Here is a 24,578-nt window from a genome sequence, read left to right as displayed (position 1 = left end):
CTGCCTCCTGCGTGTCCTGGTCTCTGTCTCTCAGTCACGGATTCCCCCGGCCTCTGTACTATCTCTCCTCTCCTCTTTATGCCTTGCCCCCCCCCGCTTTACCCTTTTCCTGTCTTGTCTCTCCCCGTCCGTCCGTCTTTTTTTTCTACCTCTCTGTCTGCCTCTCATCTCTATCTCTCTGCTTTCGGGTCCCTGTCCCTTTCTGTCACTGCACCACCCTCCGTGTCGTTTGGGCAGGGGAGACAAGACCATTTGCAGTTGAAACCCAGGACCCCCTTCTACTCCCCATACAGGGTCCCAGGCGAAGGGTCAGCAAGAGGCAGGGAAGCAGGCTGCCTCCACCAGGTGCCCTGGTCCAGCCGGCACGGCCAGACGTGGATGACACAGTCGGGTGACGCAGCTGGGTAGGGCAGCATGGTAATGGAAAAGGAGGCCAGGAGCCAGGGCCAGAGGTGGGTGGCTCCGGTGCTTCGGGAAATGGGACACTGGATGGCGAGGAGAGCACCAGCCCTCTCTGCCTGATCCTGCCATCGGGCAGCTCACTTGCCCTCTTCTCTGTCCTGACTTCTCTTTCAGCTCTCCATTCTCCATCCCCACAGGGAGGTGGGAGCCCAGCATCCATCGCCTAAAGCCAGGCACAAACCTGCTCCCCATAAACGACAGCCATGAAGATGTGCAGATTCCAGCAGGGGTGTTAGAGCCTGGGGTGGCTTTACTGCACAGGAAAAGAAGCCCAACAGCAAATCCCACATGGAGGTTTAGTGTGATTCTAGGAATTTGTATTTCATATATTAAGGCTACAAAATCAGCAACCCATTTCTCTCTTGGTATTTGTTCTGACTTACATGGCCTTTTAGGTTCAGTTTGCAGTTGTTAACTGTTTTGTTTTTAAAATCTGTTTTATATTATAGTTTACTTATTACTCTATCATTTAAGTATTCAATTTGGTGTTGTGTGTGCATGTGCGAATGTGCATGCTCAAATGGAGGGCAGAGGACAGGAGTTGGTTCTCTCTGTCTACCTCGGGGGCCTAAGAGACCAACCTGAGGTCACCAGGCTCGGCAGTAAGTGCTTTACCTACTGAGCGGTCTCCATGGCCCATTTTTGTTCCTTGAGATAACATCTAGTGCCGTAGGCCAGGCTGACCTCTAATTCGTGGCAATCCTCCAGCCTCAGCCTTCCAAGGGCTCGGATTGCAGGTGTGAGCCACCACATTTAGCTTTAAACTACCATTCTTTTAGACAAGGTTTCCTGTAGTCTTGAACTCACATCATAGCTGATGACCTTGGACCCCAGACTCTGCCTCCATCTCCTGAGTGCTGGGGTTGTATGTCCCCCTACAGCTTGCCTAATGCAATGCTTTGGATCAAACCCAGGGCTTCATGAATAACAGCACCTACCAACTGAGCTACATCATACCTCAGTTGTTTTAATTCTAGCAGTGTCTCCTTTCTTTTTAAAGGTTTGCTTTTAACGTGTGTGAGTGTTTTGCCAGCTAGTCTGCATAGGCAGCATGCAGGTACCCAGGGAAGCCAGAGGAAGCCCCATTTCCTGGAACTGGAGTTACAGGCAACTGTAAGACAACGTGTGGGTGCTGGGAATTGAACCTGGCTTCTCTGGAGAACAGCCAGTGCTCTCAACTGCTGAACCACGTCTCCAGCCCCTGGACAGATCTTTGTAAAAACAGTTCTAAATGTATTCATTCAGAATTCCATTCATGTGTACAATGCCTTTTGGTCATACTCATCCTCACTGACCCTCCAGCTCCTCCCAGATCCCCACCCCTGCCAATGCTTGCTTGTTTTTTACATTTTTATTTATCCTTCTCTCATAGAATGCATCCCAACTGCAGCTTCCTCTCCCTCCTCTTTCCCCCAGATCCACCCACCCCCTCACCTCCCCCAGAAAAGAGCAGGCCTCCCGGGACACCAGCCGAACACAACTCAACGAGATACAACACGCGCAGGCACAAAACCTTACATCAAGGCTGGGCAAGGAGGAAAGGGGTTCTCAAGGCTGTGGAAAGAATCAGAGACGCTTCTGTTCCCACTGCCACCAAGCCGTGGCATACACGCAGAGGACCTAGCACACGCACATGCAGACTCCCTGCTTACCCCTTTAGTCTCTGTGAGCCGCAGAGCCCTGCTTAGTTGACTCCACAGACCTTGCTCTCCACGTTTCCTTGACTCCTTTGGCTCCCACAGTCCCTCCTTAGCATCTTGCACGGATGGGGTTCCCTAAGCTCAGAGAGGGACCCTGGGGAGACTTCCAACCTGGGCTCTCTGTCTGCCTGATGTTTGACTGTGGGTCTCAGCACCCCCTCCCCCCCTCCCCTCCCACTCCATCAGCAAAAATCTATTCTATTTCCCCCCTCCCAGGGAGATCCATTCACCCCTGCTTGAGCCCTCCTAGTTACCTAGCCTCTCTGGGTCTGTGGATTGCAGCCTGGTTATCATTTCCTTAACAGCCAATATGCACTTATAAGTTTATTGTCAGTTTTAGTGCCCATTCTGCTCAGGAAGCCATCTCCTGTGCCAGTGCGTCCAAGGCTAGTCCCCACTTCCTCTTCTGTCAGGTTCAGTGGACCTGGTCTTATGTTGAGGCCTTTAATCCGCTTGGACTTGAGTTTTGTGCGGGCTGATAGATATGGACCTATTTGCTTTCTTCTACGTGTAGACATCCAGTTAGATCAGCACCATTTGTTGAGGATTATTTCTTTTTTCCATTGTGTATTTCTGGCTTCTTTATCAAAAATCAGGTGTGTAGATTTGTGTCTGAGTCTTCAATTTGATTCCATTGATCAATGTGTCTGTTTTTATGACAATACCTAGTGGCATTTATAACTGTAGCTCTGTAGTATGGCTTGAAATCAGGGATGGTGGTACCTCTGAAAGTTCTATTATTGTTCAGGATTTTTTTTTTTGCTATCCTGGGTTTTTTTCCACATACAGTTGTGTTTTGTCCTTTCAATAACTAAAGAATTGTGTTAGAATTTTGATGGGGATTACCTTGAATCTGTAGAAAGCTTTGGTAGGATGGTCATTTTTACTATGCTAATCCTACTGATCCATGGGCTTGGGAGATCTTTCCAGTTTCCGATATCTTCTTCAGTTTCTTGCTTCAAATCCTTGCCATTTTGTCATACAAGCTTTTCACTTGTTTAGTTAGAGTTACACCAAGACATTTTATATTAGTTGTAGCTATTGTGAAGGATGCTGTTTTCCTGATTTTTTCCCTCAGTCTGTCATCTATATATAAGAGAGCTACTGATTTTTTAGGTAATCTTGTATGCAATCACTTCACTGAAGTTGTATATTAGCTGTAGGAATTCCCTGGCAGGATCCCTTATGTATACTATCTTATCATCTGCAGATAGCAATACTTTGACTTCTTCCTTTCTAATTTGTATCCACTTTGTCTCCTTTTGTTGTCTTATTGCTCTAGATAGATTTTAAGTAAAATATTAAATAGATATGGAGAGAGTGGACAGCCTTATCTTATTCCTGATATTAGTGGAGTTGCTTTGAGTTCCTCTTCATTTAATTTGATGTTGGCTATAGACTTGCTGTAAATTACCTTTATTATGGTAGGTATGTTCACTGTTTCCATAAATAATCTTTCTAGGACTTTTATCATGAAGTGGTGTTGGATTCTGTCATAGGCTTTTTGGGCATCTAATGAGATAATTGAAATTTTCTTTTCTTTCAGTTTGTTTCTATGGTGGATTACACTGACTGATTTTCATATGTTGAATCATCCCTGCATCTCTAGGTTGAAGCCTACTTGGTCAGGGTGGATGATATTTTTCATGTGTTCTTGGATTTGGTTTTTGAGTACTTTATTGAGTATTTTTGCATCAATAGTATTAAGGGAAACTGGTCTGTAATTCTCTTTCTTTGTTAAATCATTGTATATTTGGGATCATTGTGTTTCTATTTTGTGGAATACTTTGAGGAGTATTGGAGTTAGTTCTTCTTTGAAAGTCTGGTAGAATTCTGTGCTAAGACTGCCTGGCTCTGTTTTTGTTTGTTTGTTTGTTTTTGGCTGTGAGACTTTTAATGACTGCTTTTATTTTGGGGGGCTTTAGGTCTATATAAATTGTTTATATGATCTTGATTTGACTTTGGTAGGCGATATCTATCAAGAAAATTATCCATTTCTTTTAGTCTTTCCAATTTTGTGGAGTACCGGTTATGACCCTCTTTTTCATTTCTGATTTTGTTAATTTGCATGGTCCCTCTCTGCCTTTTGGTTAATTGGATAAGGGTTTGTCTATTTTGTTGATTTTCTCAATGAACCAACTCTTTGTTTCCTTGATTCTTTGTATTGCTCTCTTTATTTCTATTTTATTAATTTCATCCTTGAGTTGATAATTTCTTACATTATTATATTTTTTAATCTAGATGTGCTGTCTACACATTCATGAGTGCAGTGACCATGTCATGCCTAGAAGACACTATTTCTTGACACTCCTCCCCATTTTCTGACTTGCTATACATGTATAAGGGCCTAAATACAAACCCATAAAACCTAAGTAAAGTCAAACATGATAGCATGTGTCATGTTCCGGCACTCCTGGTGGGATGAGAGATGGACCAGAGTCCACAGACACTCATTGGTAGGCTAGCCTGGCAGCATAGAGGTGAAGACCTAGTCTCAAACAAGGTGGAAGACAGGACTGATGCCTGAGGTTCTCCAGCTGCCCCCAGGCGTTCTGGCATTTGCACACCTGCATTCACACACACGGGCATGCTCACTCACCTCTCTCTCTCTCTCTCTCTCTCTCTCTCTCTCTCTCTCTCTCTCTCACACACACACACACACAATTTTAAGGTATTGTATCACAGGGGAAGGGATACTACATCTCAGAGATGATGCTCTTGTCTAAGATGTGTGAGGCCTCGAGTTCCATCTGTAACGGCACCAAAGACAGGCAAGAGAAAAGCATCACAGACCAAAAGGTTACACATTCTAAGTTAAAGTTAAAGGCTGCCTGTAACAGGAAAATTCTCCTTACCATATAAGTAAGAATCCCATGTGTGGCAATTCCACTTAAAAATCCACACCAAATTTCCAGGCCAATTTTGACCCTTGCCACATGGAGTTGAAGGTGATAGAGTGGAGTGAGGCTCCAGTGTGGGAGACAGTGACTTTTATTGTGCTTCAATTTCTCTGTTTACAAGATGAGAGCAATGATGGCTCCTACAACACAGGCTTGACACAGGATCTAAGGAGTTAACAGCATGAAAAACAGAATTGTGGCATATGACAAACACGTGCTTAAAGATGGCTATACTGTGTTTTTGTGGTCATAATGCCCCTCTTATTGATGGATATTTTGAGGGGGGTCAGGGGAAAGCAGGGAGCCCAGGACCTCACACATACCCAGCAGAATTTGGAGGGGCTTTACCCCTGAGCCACAACCCCTGCCATTCGCTGTTGGCCCTGAGCCATACCCCAGGCTCTCACTGGGGGATTCCAGGCAGGGCTGTAGCAGTGAATTGCATCCCACCCCTTTTTTTACTTTTATTTGGGCACAGGGCTGTACTAAACTGTTCACGCTTGACTTAAGTTTTCTGTTGTCCTGGGAAATGGCCTGAGTAGGTAGAGTGTGATGGTTCCAATGACAGAGGCCCCACAGGCCCATGCATTTGAATACTTGGCCCCAAGCTGGTGTGACTGTTTTGGGAAGGATTAGGAGGCGTGGCTTTGTTGGAAGACATGTGTCAAAGGGGTGTGCCTTTGAGGTTTCAAAAACCCCTGCCAGGCCCAGTCTCAGTCTCTCTGCCTCCAACTTGCCCATTAAGATACAAGTTCTCAGTTTCTGCCTCAATGCCATGTCTGCCTGCTTCCCAGCCTGCTCCCTGCAGTCGTGGTCATGGACCCGTCCTTTCGAACTGCAGGCAATCTCACAGTTCAGCAGGAGACCGGAGAACCCATTCAGGGAGCTGGAGGGCACCTCAGTCTTGACACCCACTTCTGCATTCTTCTTGGCAACTCTCGTCCGTTTCGTGACTGTGTTCACTGTCCCCAATGTTTGCAGAGCGTTGGCTGAGACTGCCTGGCTGTCATCATTTTACCCTCCCATTCCCCATTGTGAATTGTCTGCAAAGCTGGTATTTCTTTGATTCTTAGGGCGACCCTCTAGCAGAGGACTTGCCCAGCACGTACAGAGCTCCAGGTTCATTTCCCAGTGTGATGGTTTGACTAGGTATGGCTCCCACAGACTCGTGTGTTTCAATGCTTGGCCTACAGGTGCCAGCACTGTTAGACAGTGTGGCCTCATTGGAGGGAGTGTGTCACTGTGGGGAGGGCTTTGAGTTCTCAGGCAGCTCACTTCCTGCTGCCTGCCTGCAGATCCAGATGTGGAACTCTCGGCTCCCTCCCCAGCACCACACTTGCCGTGCTCCCTCCTGTGATGACAATGGTCTAAACCTCTGAACTGTAAGCCAGCCCCAATTAAATGTTTTCCTTTGTAAGAGTTGCTGTGGTCATGGTATCTCTTCACAGCGATCGAAACCCTAACTAAGACAGAACCCAGCAACACACACAAAACTGAGCATATACTGGTGCATTTTTATAATCTAAGCATTCAGTAGGTGGAGGCAGGGGATCAAAAGTTCAAGGTCACGGAAAGAGTTCAAAGCCAGTCTGGGCTACACGAGACCTTTTCTCAAAAACCAAAAAACAAACAAAAACAAAACAAAACAAACTTCTTAAGGTTCCAACTCTCAGCTCTGAGCCTGTTGTACTCTCTCAGAGTCAAGGCCAGTTTCCCCTGCTGGCTGCAGTCACACCATCTTCTGTTGACTGATGTCTCCAGTCACTTCACCCGTTTCTCCTGCCTCGAATTCCATTGTCTCGTGCGGTCTCCAGAAGCTCTTACAGCTAGGCTTTCCCTTACCGCTCCCGCTACCCACTGGACCTCCACACCCAGACACCTGTCTTTAACCCCGCCCCCCAGTCCCGGTCCCACCCCTTCTGGATCTGCACCTTTGTCAAAGCTCCTCCCACACCCCACAGGTTTGGTCTTTTCCCTTTGGCTCCCTGCATATGGGTGCTCTCAAGCTTTCTGTGTCTTCCTATAACCTTCAGGAGAAATCCCTCATCTCAGATAATGGTACCTGAAGTCCTTTATGACACTTAACGCCCATCACTCTTAGCCTACCATAATCTCACAGTCCTCGAACCTCGTTTTTTGTTTGTCTGGTTTTCCTGGAACTCACTGTGTAGACCTGGCTGGCCTCGAACCCACAGAGATCCACTTGCCTCGGCCTCCTGGGTACTGGGGTTAAGGGTGTGAGCCACCATACCAGGCTTCACCTCCTTATTTTTGCTGTTACTGAAGTGACTAACGTAATAAACGCCATCTTGTCCTGACTCCATGTCTACGTAGACTCTTCTCAGACCTCTGCCCTCCTCCTCCACCAATAGCCATATCCATCTTGGCACTATATTTGGAATTTCCATGAGCCTGACCATGGTCCAGATATACTCACTAAAATAGCTAGTATTTAACTAAACATTAATGAAAATAACCAAAAAAGACTTAAATCAAAATTAATTGTCGCCGGGCGTTGGTAGCACATGCTTTTAATCCCAGCACTCTGGAGGCAGAGGCAAGTGGATCTCTGTGAGTTCGAGGCCAGCCTCTGTAAGTTCCAGGACAGCCTCCAAAACGGTACAGAGAAACCCTGTCTCAAAAAACAAACAAACAAACAAAATTGTCATGTTGTGTATGAAATTACTACTATGCTCTGTCAAGAACATATTGCAAGATTACTGTGACTCTCAGATAATATAGATGCACTAGTTTACATGGCAAATTCTGGGTTAGCTATGGCTACACAGAGATACCCTGTCTCAAACCAACCAACCAACCAATAAACACAACCATACTAAGCAACAACAAACATACTGTACCCTTGAACTTTGGTACCAAGAGTCATTCTTATGCACTAGCCCACTCTTGATCCCTGACTCAAAATAAAGGACTCTAATTTTGGTGTGGTGGACTGTAGTTTTCTTATCTATACTACAATACTACAAAAAGAGTTTGAGAAAGATTATCTCTGAGGGGCCAGAGAAAGGCAGAGGAGTCCAGGGTGGATATCAAATTAGGTCGTAAAGCAGTAGGCAAAACTAGACTTCTAGGGAGCAGAAACGGAATAATGAAAAGCGCCCTCTATGTGCCTTCCCTGGTAGAGGTGAAGGGACGCTTCCTCCTTGTTCTTGCAGTAAGTCCTGTTAACCACCGAGCATTTCCCCAGCCCCATAAGAACCTAATTTTACAGATGAGAACATTCACGCTATAAAGGAAAGCACTTCCCACAGTGCCCAGTGGGGTAGGACTGTACTCTGTGCCCTCCCATCTCCCTGGGATGCAAAGATTGAGCAGAGGATATTTATAGATGATCTGTGCTCAGTGTCTCACATTTATTAAGTATCAGTGTCAGATGTGGGCATCTGAAGGCTCCGAGGGTAGGTAGGGTAGGGTCTCAGGGAGAGAGAATCAGTGGCCAGTCAGGGGAGGGGGAGTCGTAGGTCGAGAATTGGATATCTCATGTCAGAGCCACTTGGTTTTTATGATGTTTTGGATCCATTTGGTATGGAAGCAAACGTCAGTGTAAACTCCTGGCTTCTTCTTTGATCCACAGGGCAAGTTACCCCATGATACAAGACCTCGGAGACGATCTCCACATACCAGGGGACCTCCAGAATCACCCTATGTGGAAAAGAGAAAATCAGAAACTCACACAGAAGGAGGAGGGAGAGGAGGGATGGGGGTAGAATGGGAGCATTAGAGATACTCAGAGATGGAAGAAAAGACTGGTGTGGTGGTGCATGCCTGACATCTCAACTGCTCAAGATGCTGAGGCAGGAGGATTGCAAGTTTAAGGCTAGCTTGTGCAATGTAGGAAGACCCTGTCTCAGAGTAAAAGAGGGATGGCTGTGTGGCTCACTGATAGAGCACTTGCTGAGCATACGTAAGAACCTGGATTCAATTCTCAGTAAAAGACGGAGGTAGGTGGGGCACTCAAGACACCAGGTTCCATATGGGTGGGGGAGGGCGTTCAGATAAGCCATCCGTCCCGGAGGGAAAGGTATTAAGACCTAGGATGTTCTAAGGGGAGTTGAAACACTCCACCCCATAGCAAAGATCCTTAAAGTTTAACAAACAAACAACTTCAGGCTTCAGGAAGTCCCTGAAACTGACCAGATGCACCAGGCCCCTCATTCTCCAAGCATATATAAACAATAAGGACTACTAAGAGTCACTCTCAGACAAGATGAGCTGCCCGGAAGAGGTCCTGACTGGCTCAACTGCTAGAGAGAGACACTCTCCAATCTGTTGGGCTGCCTGCTCTGCTTTGGTAAGCTGTCACCAGTGCTGGAGTGAGTCATTTCTGTTCCCGTAACTAACCCCACCATTCTTTGGTTCCTTGTCTGGGGTGAGTAGATGTTTGTTCTCATCACTACAGGAAGAAATCATAGGACACAGAGAGACACCAAGGTCCATAAAAGTAAAGGCTATCAATGGGGGGGGGGGCAAAAATGCTAAGACCAGCGGGAGAGGTGGGGAAGGCAGGAGCTCAAGAGGGAGACAAAAAACTTAACGCTCTCCTCCCCCTGTTCCCTGGCCAGCCGCGTCTACCTGTTCTTTCTTTTCTCCCAAATCACTGTCTCAAATCACTGTTCCTTGGCTTCCTCACCCCCCACCCTTGCTTTCTTGGCATGCTGACCTAGAGTCACTCTGGCATAGAAAGGAGTGTGGAGGGATAATAGTTAGGGAAGCTCCAGGTAAGGTATTGAAGACTAGATGGGTGTGGCGGTGCATGCCTGTCCTCCAGAGAAACCCTGTGAGTCTGAGACAAGCCAAGGCTTATGAGTGAGTTCCAGGGCAGCCGGTTGCAGGTCTTGAGGGATGAACATAGAGTCCCTCCCTTTGCAGCTGGGATGCCACCTCATCTGGAGCTCAGCCATTTCAAAGTAGACTTCATGACTACAGCTCTGAGGAAGGATGGCTGTTTGTAACATCTGTTTGGCTCTTGAGTCTCTCCAGTTGTTCAAAACTTCAAGTAAAGTGACCATTCATTGAAACTTTTTTAAATTTTCAAACTTGCTAGGTTCACCCATATTTGGCCAGCCATCGTAGTGTGTCTCTGGCTCTTGGTGTCTTCCTCTCTGTCCATGCATCTGAATTTCCTGTTTCTGCTTGGTGTCTTGTGTGTGTGTGTGTGTGTGTGTGTGTGTGTGTGTGTGTGTGTGTGTGTGTGTGTGTGTAGGTAGACATCTGAGAGTATGTGTGGATGCAGGTATGTGTGTGTGTGTGTGTGTGTGTGTGTGTGTGTGTGTGTGTGTAGGTAGACATCTGAGAGTATGTGTGGATGCAGGTATGTATGTGTGTGTGTGTGTGTGTGTGTGTGTGTGTAGGTAGACATCTGAGAGTATGTGTGGATGCAGGTATGTATGTGTGTGTGTGTGTGTGTGTGTGTGTGTGTGTAGGTAGACATCTGAGAGTATGTGTGGATGCAGGTATGTATGTGTGTGTGTGTGTGTGTGTGTGTGTGTAGGTAGACATCTGAGAGTATGTGTGGATGCAGGTATATATGTGTGTGTGTGTGTGTGTGTAGGTAGACATCTGAGAGTATGTGTGGATGCAGGTATGTATGTGTGTGTGTGTGTATGTGTGTGTGTGTGTATGTGTGTAGGTAGGTAGACATCTGAGAGTATGTGTGGATGCAGGTATGTATGTGTACATGTGGAGGCCAGCAGTCAACTTTAGGTATCCTTCCTCAGGAATCATCTACTGTGTTTTTTTGAGACAGGGTCACTCATTGGTCCCAGTTCACCAGTCAGGCTAAGTTGGCTGGCCAGTGAACCCCAGGGATCTGCCTGTCTCTGTCTCCCAGTACTGGGATGACAAAGCACATGCCTTTATGCCCTTCAACTCAGGCCCTCATTACTCGCGTGACACATATTTTACTGGCTGAGTCATCCTTTCTGCCCCAGGCTGCCTTGTTTCTTTCTTATCTGTCTCTGCTGTGTGGGGTGGTCTGTCTTGTCCTCCAGCGCCCTCTGCTCTGCTCTTTTTGTCTGTGTCTCTGTCTTCCTGCCTCTGCTCTGCTCTCTTTTTGTCTGTGTCTCTGTCTTCCTGCCTCTGTTCTGCTCTCTTTTTGTCTGTGTCTCTGTCTTCCTGCCTCTGTTCTGCTCTCTTTTTGTCTGTGTCTCTGTCTTCCTGCCTCTGTTCTGCTCTCTTTTTGTCTGTGTCTCTGTCTTCCTGCCTCTGTTCTGCTCTCTTTTTGTCTGTGTCTCTGTCTTCCTGCCTCTGCTCTGCTCTTTTTGTCTGTGTGTCTGTCTTCCTGCCTCTGCTCTGCTCTTTTTGTCTGTGTGTCTGTCTTCCTGCCTCTGGTTGGTTGCAGGTCTCTGCTCCCGTCCTCACCTGGCAGGAGTCGCTCCCTTCTTCCTTGTCGCCCGCGCACACCATGCTTCGGGTGATCTTACCAGGGTAGGCACGCTCACACTCCTCCCGGGACACCAGCTGGACATCAGCACACTGAAGGGTGTCCGGGAAGTCACCTGGGAGGAGGGAGAAGGGCCAGGCCACGTGAGCCTCTCATGTCTTCACTGTCCCTCCCCCCATTTCCTCTGATTTCTTTCTTGTTTCTCTCATGTTAGAATCCATCTTGTCACTGCCTCCTGATGGCTTCCTCTCCCTATCATTATTGCTTCGCTTTCCTGACTAATCATTGCTTCTCCGTGAGTTCTCATTTCTCTTCTCATTGGCCCTTGGTTTTGCGGCCATCTTCTCCATGCTAGTCATCCATCCACATTCGGTCCAGCTCCTCACATGAACAGACCAGCCTGTTAGTCTTCTCCGTCAGCACTTACTCATGGCCCACCATTGGCCATCCCACCTCCATCTTTACACCCCCTCTCTTTGGTCTCTTCAGCCACTCCCAGCCGTCTCCCCTCACTGACCGTTTTCCATCTTGCCCCAGCCTAGGATCTGGCAGCTGCGACTCTCCTTGGAGCAGTCTTTCTTCAAGGGCAGAGGCTGGATCTTTTGAGAGAATTTGACCGAATTTCTCAGATGCAGCATCATGATGTCATTGTCATGGGTGTCAGGGTTGTATCGGGGGTGCACAATTGTCCGATCCACAGAGATATGCCTTTGGAAACTCTCTGTTTGCCGTAAGTTGTGTTTCCCCAAGCGCACTTCCAGATTCCTGGAAGGAAGCAGCTAGGTCTCAGCTGAGGCCCCCGAGAGATCATCCTCCCCATCCTTCCCCCTTCTCCCCCTCCTCCCCCTCCTCCCCCTCCTCCCCCTCCTCCCCCTCCTCCCCCCTCCTCCCCCCTCCTCCCCCATCCTCCCTCCTCCCTCGCTCTTCCCCAGCTCAATCAAAGGTAAGCTCATTCTTCTAGAATTTTGCCTTTAAATTTTTCTTACAGCGCTGCTTGACAGTCAGCTACCATAGCTACAGGTTCTACAGACTCAGCTGACCACAGACCAAAAGTCCTAGGGGAGCCGCTGAGCATGGTGGTGTACACCTTTAATTCCAGCGCTCTGGAGACAGATGCTGGAGGATTTATATGCATTTGAGGCCAGCCTGATCTATATAGTGAATTCCAGGCCAACCAGGACTACATAGAGAGACCCTGACTTAAAAACAAGTAATACAATATTGAGGACGGAGCAGGAAAGATGGCTCAGCAGGTAACGTGGTTGCTGCATAAGCCCAATGACTTAAGTTCAACCTCCAGAGCCTAACAAAGGTGGAAGGACAGGATCCGACTCCACAAAGTTGTCCCTTGACCTCCAGAGGTGCCCTGTCATATGTGCACACCCACACAAGACTAATAATAAATAAAAAATTTAAAATATGTATGGGGGAAAATGTGTCCATATTCAACATATACAGATTTTTCTTGTTATTGTTTCTCAAACAAAACAAAAAATGCTATTTATGCAGCATGTATATTGCCATGGGCACTAACATGTAATCTAAGGATAATTTACTTATGAATTTATTTTTTATTTAATTGTATGTGTGGGTAGGTGGGGTATGTGTGTTTGGGTGCAAGTTCCCATGAAGGGCCAGAGAAGGTGCTGGATCTTCTGACACTGGAGTTACAGGCAGTTGTGATCTGGGTCTGAATCAGATCCTCTGCAAGACATTATGTGCTTTTAACCAGAGAGCCATCTCCCTAGTTTTTTAAGGTTTTATTTGATTTATCTGAGTGTGTGTATGTGTGTGTGTGTGTGCGCGTGTTGATTGGTGTGCATGCACAGAGGACTTTGAATCCAAGTTGGAGTTACAGGCATTTGCAGGCTGCCTGGCTTGTGAAATGGGTTCTTGGATCCTAAGTTCAGTCCTAATGATTGGGAAGCAAGTTAACTACGGAGCTATTGATCCAGGTCTCATTTTTGTTTTTTGGAGGGCACCTCTTCTATCCCAAGCTGGCCTCAAGCTCCCTATGTAGCTGAGGATCAGCTGTGCTTCTGATTCTCCAGCCTTTATCTCTCAAGTGCTAAGACTACAGTGATACACTACCATGCCCAGTTTGGGAGATGTTGGGGATGGAAACCAGGGCAATCGCTCCACCAACTCCTGCATTAGCAACCCCTTTAGAGATAGAACTTAGATCTCATGCAAAGATATGCATAGGCTACACACAAGTGTGGCACTAGTTCTTTTGTAAACAGCTTAAGTGTCTGCAAATTTTGACATCCCCCAGGGTCCTGGGACCTATGAATACCCGGCTGAACAAAGCTGCTTCTAGGATAGCAAGGGCTCAGGTCCGCCTCCCTCCTGAAGTCTGCAAGGCACCCTCTGGATCCCTTACATCTGCTTCTCAAAGAAAGAGACACTCACGGTTTTTTGCAGTGGGCAGCTGTGAGCACCCACTGCGGATCAACGAGGACCCCGCCACACAGCAAGTGACCCGAGGTGTAGAGGGCAGCTTGGAAAGGGTGAGAGTTCTTCAAACAGGGGGCACCGTGTACCACTTTATCCTGCTCCTCGGTCCAGGCTGAGAGGGGGAGGATCCGAGTTAGAGAAGACCTCAGACCTGAGACCCTTCTGAGATGAGCTGCAATCAAGCCGGTCCCTAGTCCCATTGTCACCTCCAACCCTCCCTTCCCTTCCTCCACTCTGCCTCCACACTCTTCTCTCTCTCTTTTTATTTTGTTGTTTGAGAAAGGGTTTCTCTGTGTGGCTCTGGCTGTCCTGGAACTCACTCTGTAGACCAGGCTGGACTTCAATTCAGAGATCCACCTGCCTCTGCCTCCAGAGTGCTGGGATTAAGGCCTGTGCCATCATGTTCAGATGTCTCTCCATCCTCAAAGCCATACTCATCCCTTTTCTTCAAACCCACCTTCCAGATGTTCTTAGCCAGTGCCCTCAGGGTCTTCCTCATTTCAAAACCACCTAGCCCTGTCCTAAACTACCATCTGCCAACAATGCCCATCCATCTACCAACCCTGTCCCCCTTCTATGTTCCTTTTATCACCTGACTTAACAAGAACCAAGCACAGGGCCAGCATCTTCACCGTCGTCTTCATGGCCACCTTGAGTGGGGGAGTCAACAATTGCATTAGTTAAGCCCTGGCCTCTCCAGGACCCCACCCTGCTCCTCCCTCACCCTCCCCACCCTCCCTGTCCTTTTTTGATCTTTGCAGCCCTTCTCACACCCCTCATTTCCCAACCCACACCTTGAATCTGAGGGTCCCCCGAGAGCAGATGTGAAACAGGATGCAGGCCATGTTCATGGTTCCGGCTACTCTCAGGGACAAACACAGCCAACCTCGGTGCCTCCCTGGTTTCTGGTTTCCCCTCCTTCTAACACAGAGGTTGGCCCCAAGGGGTCACTGATGTTCTTCCTCTCAGTGGGACTCTCCGTTTGCACCTTGACTCCGTCCTCACACTCCACTCACCCCACACCCATAGGTCTTGCGCGCATGTGTATACGCATGTGTCTTACCTAGTTAATGGCCAGCAGTGCCTGCCAGCACTTAGGTGGGAAAAATGACACCGCCTATCACAGGAAGCCAGAGGCAGCAAGAGTCAGCAAGGCAGGGTGCTCCAGGAGATAAGGGAGAGGACTGAAGAGGTTGCTTTAAGATCCAAGTTGCACAGGGTAGGGGACAGTTGGGTGTGGGGTCCCAAGCAGTAGATTGTCTCCAAGAAATCTGCCAGGCTCTATGGCCTCCAGAAAGAGGCAGGCTCTGTCTGACTCTCCCAGCTTCCTTTTAACCCCTCTCTCCTCTAGTCTCTTAGCCAGGAGGAAGCCAGGCACACCCTTTTCTTCACCTAAGCCTCCCACATACATTCCTTCTGCCCCACGGCTCTGCTCCTGATGACCCCTGATCAGATAGCTACAGGGAAAGCAATACCTAGCCCTGGTCCATAGAGACCCTGGATCCCTGAGGGAGGAGCTGAGTCTGTTCTTCTGGGTCTGAAGGAGAAGGGTCGAGGCTCAGACTTGAATCTGAGGGAGGGCTGGACCTGGACTCTTAGGTTTGAGGGAAGCGGGCTGGGGCCTAGTCAAGTCTGAGGGAGGAGTGTTGATCCTGGACTCTTGAGACTGAGGAGGAGGAATGAGCCTCAATCCCTGGGCCAAAAGAGGAGGGTGGAGGCTAAAACCCTTGGGACTGAGGTAGAGATCGAAGCTCATTCTTAGTTTTGGATTTGTAGAATCTGAGACATAATCAGACTTGAGTGCTGAGTGCCAGTTCCCAGGTTAGTCAGTGCTGCCCCAGCCTCCACAAGCACCCCACCTATACCCGAGAGGGAGCCTGCAGGATCTCCTCCTGGGTCTGTATCTCTGAGGCACTGGAACCAGCTGCCCAGGTTCAGTGGGGTCAGGCTGACTCATCTACCCGTAAGTCCAGCTGTGGGCGCTGAGGACCTCCATGTCCCCAGGAGAGTGGGAGCTGCCCGCCAGTTGTTGAGAAAGGGTGTTTCGCTAAGCTGTCCCCCACCCCTAACCCGGGCAGGGAAGCAGGATGAGCAATGTGAAGAAAGAGCCTTCTAACAATCAGGCATTGTCTGTCCCCAGAAACCTGGTGCCCAGCAGTGCCCTTTCTCAACCTCGCTTCCAGGAAGGGGCGCAGGCTATCTCACTGACTCCCGGGTGACTAACAGCCCTGCTGGGTCCTCGCTCTGAGTATTTCAGAGCTCTGGGCTCTCCCCTCCAGGACTGCCCACCTTCGGGTTCTGGGGCCACATCGCCCATGTCTGCCTGTCTCTGTCTCCCTCCATCCTGTGTGTATTTGTGTCTCTCAAGCCTTTGCTCTATTATTCTTTTCTTCTTTTTCTCTGACTTTTCTCTGCTGTGCCTGTTTCCATGTCTCTATTTCTCCCCCTCTCTCTTTCTGTCTCTGTGTGTTTGTGTGCTTGTTTTTGTCTGTCTTTCTTTGGGTGCATTTGTCTGTCTGTCCGTCGTCTGTCTGTTTCTACCTGTGTCTGTCTCTGGTTTCGTCTGGCTTTGTCTTTGTCTCACTTCTCAACTCTGTCCCTGCATCTCTTTTTGTCTCTATCCCTCTTGATTTCTCTGTTTCTCTCCATTTCACTGTGTTTCATCTGTCTGTCTGCCTGCCTGCCTGCCTGCCTGCCTGCCTGTCTGTCTGTCTGCCTGCCTGCCTGCCTGTCTGTCTGTCTGTCTGTCTGTCTCCTAGCTCCCTGGACTCTACATATATTCTGCTTCTCTGCTGGCTGTTTCCTTGTACTATTTGGGGGAAAGTATGTGCACTTGGTATGCAGGTACATTCCTGGGGTGTGAGAAGGTATGCATGGTGTTGGGGGCAGCTAGCGAGGGCCAGGAGGGTATGTAGACTCACTGATCAGATTTGCATGTCCACAGAGACACACAGGTAGAGAGACTCTGGCATGCAGGGACAGGAGCAGCCCCAAGGGAGACAAGCAGGAGCACTGGGAAGCTGCGCCATCAGTGGGGAGCGTTAAGGGGAGCGTTACGGGGAGGTGCCTTTGAACTTGGGTCTGAGAAGCAAGAACAGGGCAAGAAGAGAGGATGCAGGCTTGTGTGGGACGAGCAGGCGTTGGTCAATGTGGGCTTCCAGGGAGAGGCTTATGGAAGGTGGAGGGTGGAGGGACCTGGGGCGGGGTGTGGGGATGAAGAGGAAAAATGGGGACATACTAGGAAACCACCAGGCAACAGCAACAGCAAGGATGAATAACGCACCCTTGGCATTTGCTGAGCATGACACTTCCTCTGATCTCCTTGTCAGTTCCCATCACCCTGGTGAGATGTAGTTGGCACTTCACCCTAGGTCTCTTCTTCTTGTGTACCACTATTTGCCCTGACACAGAGTCGGTACCTCTCACACAACCCACGGCCATCCAGCTCTGTCCCGTTGCCTCCCTCCTGTGGGGCCCACTCCTCTCTGTTCCCACGTGCTGGCCCCAGCTCAGACTGCCTCATCCCCCGCCTGAGCACTCTGCACTCTCTGGGTCACTCAGCAGGTTGCAAGATGGGGCTCCCTGCACTTTGCCTGGACTAACTCTGGCCTTGCTTCTCACAAATCTGCCTCAACTCCTCATGCCTCTTGGGACAAAGCCTGTCAGAGCCTGGAGGGTCTTCAGCGGCTAGAGGCTGGAGCATGGCTCAGTTGTAGAGTCTCTTCCTGGGATTCTCCAGCAAGGGGCTGGAAGTGTGGCTCAGAGGCAGACTATCTGCCTAGAATCTCCCACTGAGGGGCCGGGGCATGGCTTATTGTTAGAGGTCCCGCCTAGAATCCCCAGTGAGGGGCGGGAGGTGTATCTCAGACATAGAATATCTGCCCAGAATCCCCTAGTGAGGGATTAGGGGCATGGCTCAGAGGTAGAGCACTTGCCTAGGTTCCCCCGGTGATCATCTGGGTGTGGCTCAGAGACTGAGAGCACGCCTAGCATGGGCAAGTTCCTCAGTTCCATTTCTCAGCATTCATTATCGAGTAGTGCTGTATGCTCTGAATGCAAAGATCTGAAGTAATGGCTATGTTATGCAGTTTTGCTTAACCATTCCACATTGTATGTGTACATTTGTTAAAACCCCATAAAAATATGTCATTTTCCTTTGTTCCTTGAAAGTAAATTTAGGAAAGAAAGAAAGAAAACAGCTAAAAAGACACAGCAGCAATCGGTTGAGTTTGGTGCATAGGCCTGTCATCCCAGCTAGTCCATAGGCTGAGGTGGGAATACTGCAAGTTCAAGCCCAGTCTAGGCCACAGAGAGAGACCCCATCTTAAAATGGAAAGGAAAAAGGAAGTTGGCATCACAGCTCTGCAGTTGAGGTTGACCTAGCGTGCATGGGGCCCTGGGTTCAAGCCCTGGAATGATAAAGTGAAACGGAACAAAATCAGGAGTTTATTCAGTTCCTTTATATAACTCAAGACATTAAAGGTACATATTTAGAATATGAAAGTTATCAAAGGACCCATTTGTCTCTGGTTCTGGTATACAGAGCACTTGGAATCTGATTGGCCTTTTACACTTATAACCCAACTCAGTGGAACTCATTTTATCCCTTCCCCGACTTGAAGGCCCGTGAGCACCCTGGCTACACACTGCTTGGAGCAGCCCTGCCCATCTTTCTGGGCTCCAACTTTGGAGACTACATCAAGTGTCCCGAGTTACTCCATACTCCATGGCCGTGGAGTCTCTGCCTGGTTTCCCCTCTGTTTTATGCTTTCCCTACCTTTCCCTGCCGACCATCTCTTCTCCCTTTGGTCTTTGTGGAACATTGCCTCTTAGAACAAGTTTCCACTGGACACCATCCAACGCCACCTGCCATGATTGGGTTAGTCATTCTCTCGTGTGGGCTTCCACAGGTGTCTCTTTCCAGGTGTTACCCTGGACCAGGGCCATTTGTACCAGTGTCCCTCTCCTTCACTGGGTCTTGAACTCCGCGGGGGCATGGCCTTTGCTGACTCACTGCTGCATCCACAGAGGGCTCGGGAAATGTTGGCCGATGACTACCACAGCTTCATCACATCCACTCCTGTTGCAGATAGGAAAGCTGAGGCACGAGGTAGGGAAGCTCATCGCTCAAGTATAAGCACACAGGAAGTGACAGAGACTGCATTGGCACTCAGCTCCCAATGCCGTGGTATTCCATATAACATGAGTTAAAACAGCAGCATTCCAACATGGAGGAGCTAATCTGACCGACCCCAACATGTATATTCTCACATGTATTCCAACACAGTGTATTCCAACATGGTAGGTTCTAACATTGTTCCAAAATGAAGTCTTTCAACATTGTGGTATTCCAACATGGACATGTTCCAATGGATCAGTGATTCAGCCCATCTCTCTATGATTCCCCAAAGATGACTATACAACTCCTGACTACAACACAAGGTGAGTGGCCCAGGAGGACTCGTCTATGAGGGGAAGGAGGGAACACAGGATTGAGCCTCTCATGGCCTACTCATGCCCACTGCTGTCCCATTGTCTCTACTCCCACACTACTGTGGTGGGACCAGACAATCTTTAAAGAGAGAATGAAGCCCTCTTATCCATGCATGTGTCAGTGACCTTCATTATCTTCCACTGGTCAGTCCATGCATGTTTAAGGGTCTGAATGTTTGTGTCAGAACTGACTTATTCAGCTGAAATCTTCAATAAAGGAAATTTTATGGGAGTTGAACAGGAAAAAGATATGAGAAGTAATGCACACTGAGGACCAGCTCTTGTTGGTGCTTTGTGCTGTGTCTGATGCTGTTCCAGCACTGTGTACATATGAAATTATTTAATCTTTATGATGATGCCAAGGGGCGGCATCTTGGCCCCCCTTAAAGGATGAAGACACACAGATGGGGAAGAAAGGCAGCAGACAGTTAGGTCAGACAGTGCACTGGAGTTGTAACTCAGTGTTAGAGCTTCTACTTACCTGGGGAGGAGGAAATGGAAGAGAAGAGGGGGAGAGAGGATGAGGTGGAAGGGGAGGGGAGGGAGACATTAGGAGAGGAAGGAGAAAGAAGAGACAGAGAAGAAGAGAAGAGAGGAAGACAGACAGGAGAGCACAGGAAAGAGGGGGTACACTGGATCGGGGAGAAGGTGTAGGAGGTCAGGGGAGAGGGGAGGAGACAGTGGTAAGAGAGGAGAGACAACACGCATGGGGTGGGTACTACTGGAAAAATTAGGGTTTCTATTTGGAGCTCTTAGTGTTGTCAATAAAACAATTTAAGAACTTACTTGAGGATAAATTTATTAGAAATTGGGGGTACAGGCCATATATGAAATTATCAAAAACTCAATAAAATATCTTCTTAAAAAAACAGAAGGCAAGCGGCCTAGGGGAGGGAGAGGGAGAAGAGCGAGAGAACGCTGTGATTTTTGCAGGCATGTTCAGAAATCGAGGTTGACAAGCACAGCAAAGTGGAAAGGGAAGGGGCCTTCGGGGGAAAATGGAAAAATCTCTGAGTGTCAGGGAAAGTATACCTGGTCTTTGGTCAGTATCTGAAAGAAAAGGATTGGAAAGCCACTCAGAAAAGCATGCAGGCATCATGAGCTCCTGCATGGAGGAAGGGTTTATGGGAAGGATAAATTCATATCTCATTAAGGGGATAATTATTCCTCTCTTCACCTTAGCGTGCCTTCAGGTGAATCAGATTTCCTGTGAGGTGGACGCCTGACCAGGTGATTGACAGGTCCATCTGGATTAACTCTGAGGAGATAGCAGTCTATAGTAGCCTGTCATGTTCTAATCTTTGATGCAGATCATTGTCATGTCTCCACCCAGACCAGGGTAGATTCCATTCTTTTGACCAGGAGGAAGTCATTCTCTCTTAATGGTCTTCAACAAAGATCTGATGTCTCTACCTTTTCCTTCCTTCCTTCCTTCCTTCCTTCCCCTATTTTTCCTTCCTTCCCTCCCTTCCTCCCTCCCTCCCTCCCTTCTTCCCTTCCTTCTTTCCTTTCTTTTTCCTTCTTGTTCACAAACGCTGGACATTTAATATTTACAAAGCTAACATGACCTATGTCATGCTTGTTTCTTTTTTTTTTACATTTTTTATTTAAATGAGAAACAAACTTGCTTCACATGTCAATCCTAGCTCCCTCTCCCTCCCCTTCTCCCCCACCTCCCCCATCAGGTCCCCCAGTCCCCCACCCAATCCCTGCTCTGTTCCCAAGGGAGGATGAGGCTGTCCATGGGGGGATCTCCAGAGTCTGTCATTTTGTTCAGGGCAGGGCCTAGGCCGTCCCCAAGAGTCCAGGCTGAGAGAACATCCCTCATTGTGGGATGGACACCCAAAGTCCATTTGTATGCCAGGGATAAATACTGATCTACTACCCAAGACCCCATAGATTTCCTAGGCCTCCTCAGTGACACCCACATTCAGAGGGTCTGGATCAGTCCCATGCTGGCCTCTTAGCCATCAATCTGGGGTCCAAGATCTCCCCCTTGTTCAGGTCAGCTGTTTTTGTGGGTTTCACCAGTCCAGTCTTGACCCCTTTGCTCATCAGTTCTCCCTTTCTGTCACTGAGTTCCAGGAGTTCAATGCAGAGTTTATTTGTAGGTGTCTGCCTCTGCTTCCATCAGTCACTGGATGAAGGTTCTGTTTCCCAGACTCTCTGGCAGTGGGATTGTAGGCTGACACTCCCCTAATCCATGTCTAAAATTCATATATGAGTGAGTACATACCATGTTTGTCTTTTTATGACTGAGTTACCTCACTCAGGATGGTTTCTTCTAGTGCTGTCCATTTGTCTGCAAATTTCAAGATTCCATTGTTTTTTTCTACTGAATAGTACTCCATTGTGTAAATGTACCACAGTTTCTCTATCCACTCTTCAGTTGAGGGGCATCTAGGTTGCTTCTAGGTTCTGGCTATTACAAATAATGCTGCTGTGAATATAGTGGAACAGACATCCTTGTTGTATGGATGTGTATCTTTTGGGTATATGCCTAAGAGTGGAGTTGCTGCGTCTTGTGGTAGGCTGATTCCCATTTTCCTGAGGAATCTCCATACTGATCTCCAAAGTGGCTGTACAAGTTGGCACTCCCACCAGCAGTGGAGGAGTGTTCCCCTTTCTCCACATCCTCTCCAGCATAAACTGTCATTGGTGTTTTTGATTTTAGCCATTCTGACAGGAGTAATATGGTATTTCAGAGTTGCTTTGATTTGCATTTCCCAGATGGCTAGGTATGTTGAGCAGTTTCTTAAGTGTCTCGCAGCCATTTTAGACTCCTCTACTGAGAATTCTCTATTTAGTTCTGTACCCCATTTTTTGATTGGATCCTTTGGTGTTTTTCAGACTTGAGTTCTCTGTAAATTTTGGAGATTAGCCCTCTGTCAGATGTGGGGCTAGTGAATATCTTTTCCCATTCTGGGGGCTGCCTTTTTGTCTTGTTGACTGTGTCCTTTGCCTTACAGAAGCTTCTCAGTTTCAAGAGGTCCCATTTATTAATTGTCGATCTCGGTGTCTGTGCTACTGGAGTTATGTTCAGGAAGCGGTCTCCAGTACCAATTCGTTCAAGGGTACCTCCCACTTTCTCTTCTAACAGATTCAGTGTGGCTGGATTTATGTTGAGGTCTTTGATCCATTTGGACTTAAGTTTTGTGCATGGCGATAAACATGGATCGATCTGCATTCTTCTACACGCCAGCATCCAGTTATGCCAGCACCATTTATTGAAGATGCTTTCTTTTTTCCATTGTATAATTTTAGCTTCTTTGTCAAAGATCAGGTGTTCATATGTGTATGGGTTAATATCGGGGTGTTCAATTCTATTCCATTGGTCTACCTGCCTACTATTGTGCCAATACCAAGCTGTTTTCAGGACTATAGCTCTATAATAGAGCTTGAAGTCAGGGATGCTGATGCCTCCTGACATTGTGGGAAATTTCAACACTCCACTCTCACCACTAGACAAGACCACCAGACAGAAACTTAACAAAGAAGCAAAGGAACTAATAGAAGTTAGGACCCAATTGGATTTAACACACATCTATAGAACATTCCATTCAAACACGAAAGAATATACCTCCTTCTCAACGCCACATGGAACATTCTCAAAAACTGACTGCATACTCGGCAACATATCAAACCTCAACAGGTACAAAAAAATTGGAATAACTCCATGTATCTTATTAGACCACCATGCGTTAAAGTTAGAATTCAACAACAACACAAATTGCAGAAACTCTATAAACTCATGGAAATTGAATAATGTACAATTGCACCATTCCTGAGTCAAAGAAGAAATAAAAAAGAAATTAAAGACTTCCTAGAATTCAATGAGAAGGAAGACACAACATACCCAAACTTATGGTACACTTTGAAAGCAGTGCTACGAGAGAAGTTCATAGCACTAAGTGCCCACATGAAGAAACTGGAGAATAGTCACACCAGAGAATTAACAGCATAACTGAAAGCTCTAGAACACAAAGAAGCAAACTTACCCCCGAGGAGTAGATGCCAGGAAATAACCAAATTGAGGGCTGAAATCAAAAAAAGTAGAAACTAGAAAAACAATACAAAGAATCAATGTAAGAAGAGTTGGTTCTTTGACAGAATCAACAAGATAGACAAACCTTTATCTAGCCTTACCAAATGACAGAGTGTGAACATGCTTGTTTCTTTCTTAAGAGCATCTTACATTATTCTTTGACAACTTCATACATACAAGGTTTCTTGATTACCCACATCTTATTCTGCTCCTAGTCCCTCTGGACACCCCACTTTACCTCCTCCCCACTTTCACGCCCTCTCTTTTCTCCTTTTGCTTCTTTTCGTTTTTGTGGGTTGCTGGGTGCTGCCTGTTGAAATGTTCGTGGGTCTTGATAACTTGATAAGCCACTGCGCTGTCTCTTTCCGTTGTATCTCCTCTTTCCTCTCCTTCCATGCAGGTAACCATGCTTTTGCACATTCCTGAGTGCAACAGCACCAGACAGTCCTGTCCAGAACACAGCGTTGCACAGCACTCTACCCCACCCTCTCACATGCTTTTGTACATTCTTCCTCAGTGTTCTCGGAGCCTTGGGGTTATTGGTGTAGCTGGTGCATTTAGGGCTGAACACTCAAGAGTCACTTCAATCGCTTTGACCGCATTAGTTTCTGCCGGCTGCAGAAAGAGGGTTCTGGTCAAGGTTGAGAGCAGCACTAATCTATGATAACAGTTTAAGCTAAACAACAATAGCCCCCCCCCCAGGGCCTATGACCTCCCAAAGCCATGGGCTATTAACCATGCTTGCTGTAGCAGGCATGAATTCCCTCCTGTGGGACAGGTCTCAGATCCAATCAAAAAGTGGTTGATTACCCCTATAAAATCTCATGTCACTAATACACCACATTTTAGTGGATTCAAAGATGGTATTTCTCTTTATAATATTAACAGCTAAACAAGAGATGGAGTCCAAAGCCAACCATGAGGGAAAGGTCCGTCCTTGTTGGCCTCCAAGGCTGTTAAGCCCTGTTTATGTACCTAACAGGGACCAGGAGGCAAGAGGAGAGAGCTAGACACACATACAGCGAATGAATGGTCTGTGCCACAGCAGGTTTTTAATGCAAGAAGCCAAGTTCCAGAAGCTACATGTTTTAACTATAAGTCTATTGTCTGCTCAAAGA

At 47.6% G+C, this 24,578-nt stretch overlaps 1 protein-coding gene across 1 annotated transcript; it reads right to left on the bottom strand.

Moving 5' to 3' along the window:
- Positions 1 to 8,422: 8,422 nt before the first annotated feature.
- Positions 8,423 to 15,723, bottom strand: Klk6 (kallikrein related peptidase 6). Its single transcript, XM_005084792.4, has 6 exons — positions 14,986 to 15,723; positions 14,515 to 14,572; positions 13,878 to 14,034; positions 11,983 to 12,230; positions 11,444 to 11,580; positions 8,423 to 8,725 (listed from the first exon to the last, which is right to left on the bottom strand). The coding sequence occupies exons 2-6, from the start codon at positions 14,564 to 14,566 to the stop codon at positions 8,567 to 8,569; spliced, it is 753 nt and encodes a 250-aa protein (XP_005084849.3). The 5' UTR covers positions 14,567 to 14,572; positions 14,986 to 15,723; the 3' UTR covers positions 8,423 to 8,566.
- Between the last annotated feature and the right edge of the window lie 8,855 nt (positions 15,724 to 24,578).

Source organism: Mesocricetus auratus, unplaced genomic scaffold, assembly GCF_017639785.1.
Source record: "Mesocricetus auratus isolate SY011 unplaced genomic scaffold, BCM_Maur_2.0 Super-Scaffold_100054, whole genome shotgun sequence".
Lineage (NCBI taxonomy): Eukaryota > Metazoa > Chordata > Mammalia > Rodentia > Cricetidae > Mesocricetus > Mesocricetus auratus.
Note: the sequence above shows the minus strand (reverse complement) of the source record. Positions and strands in the feature narration are given on the sequence as shown.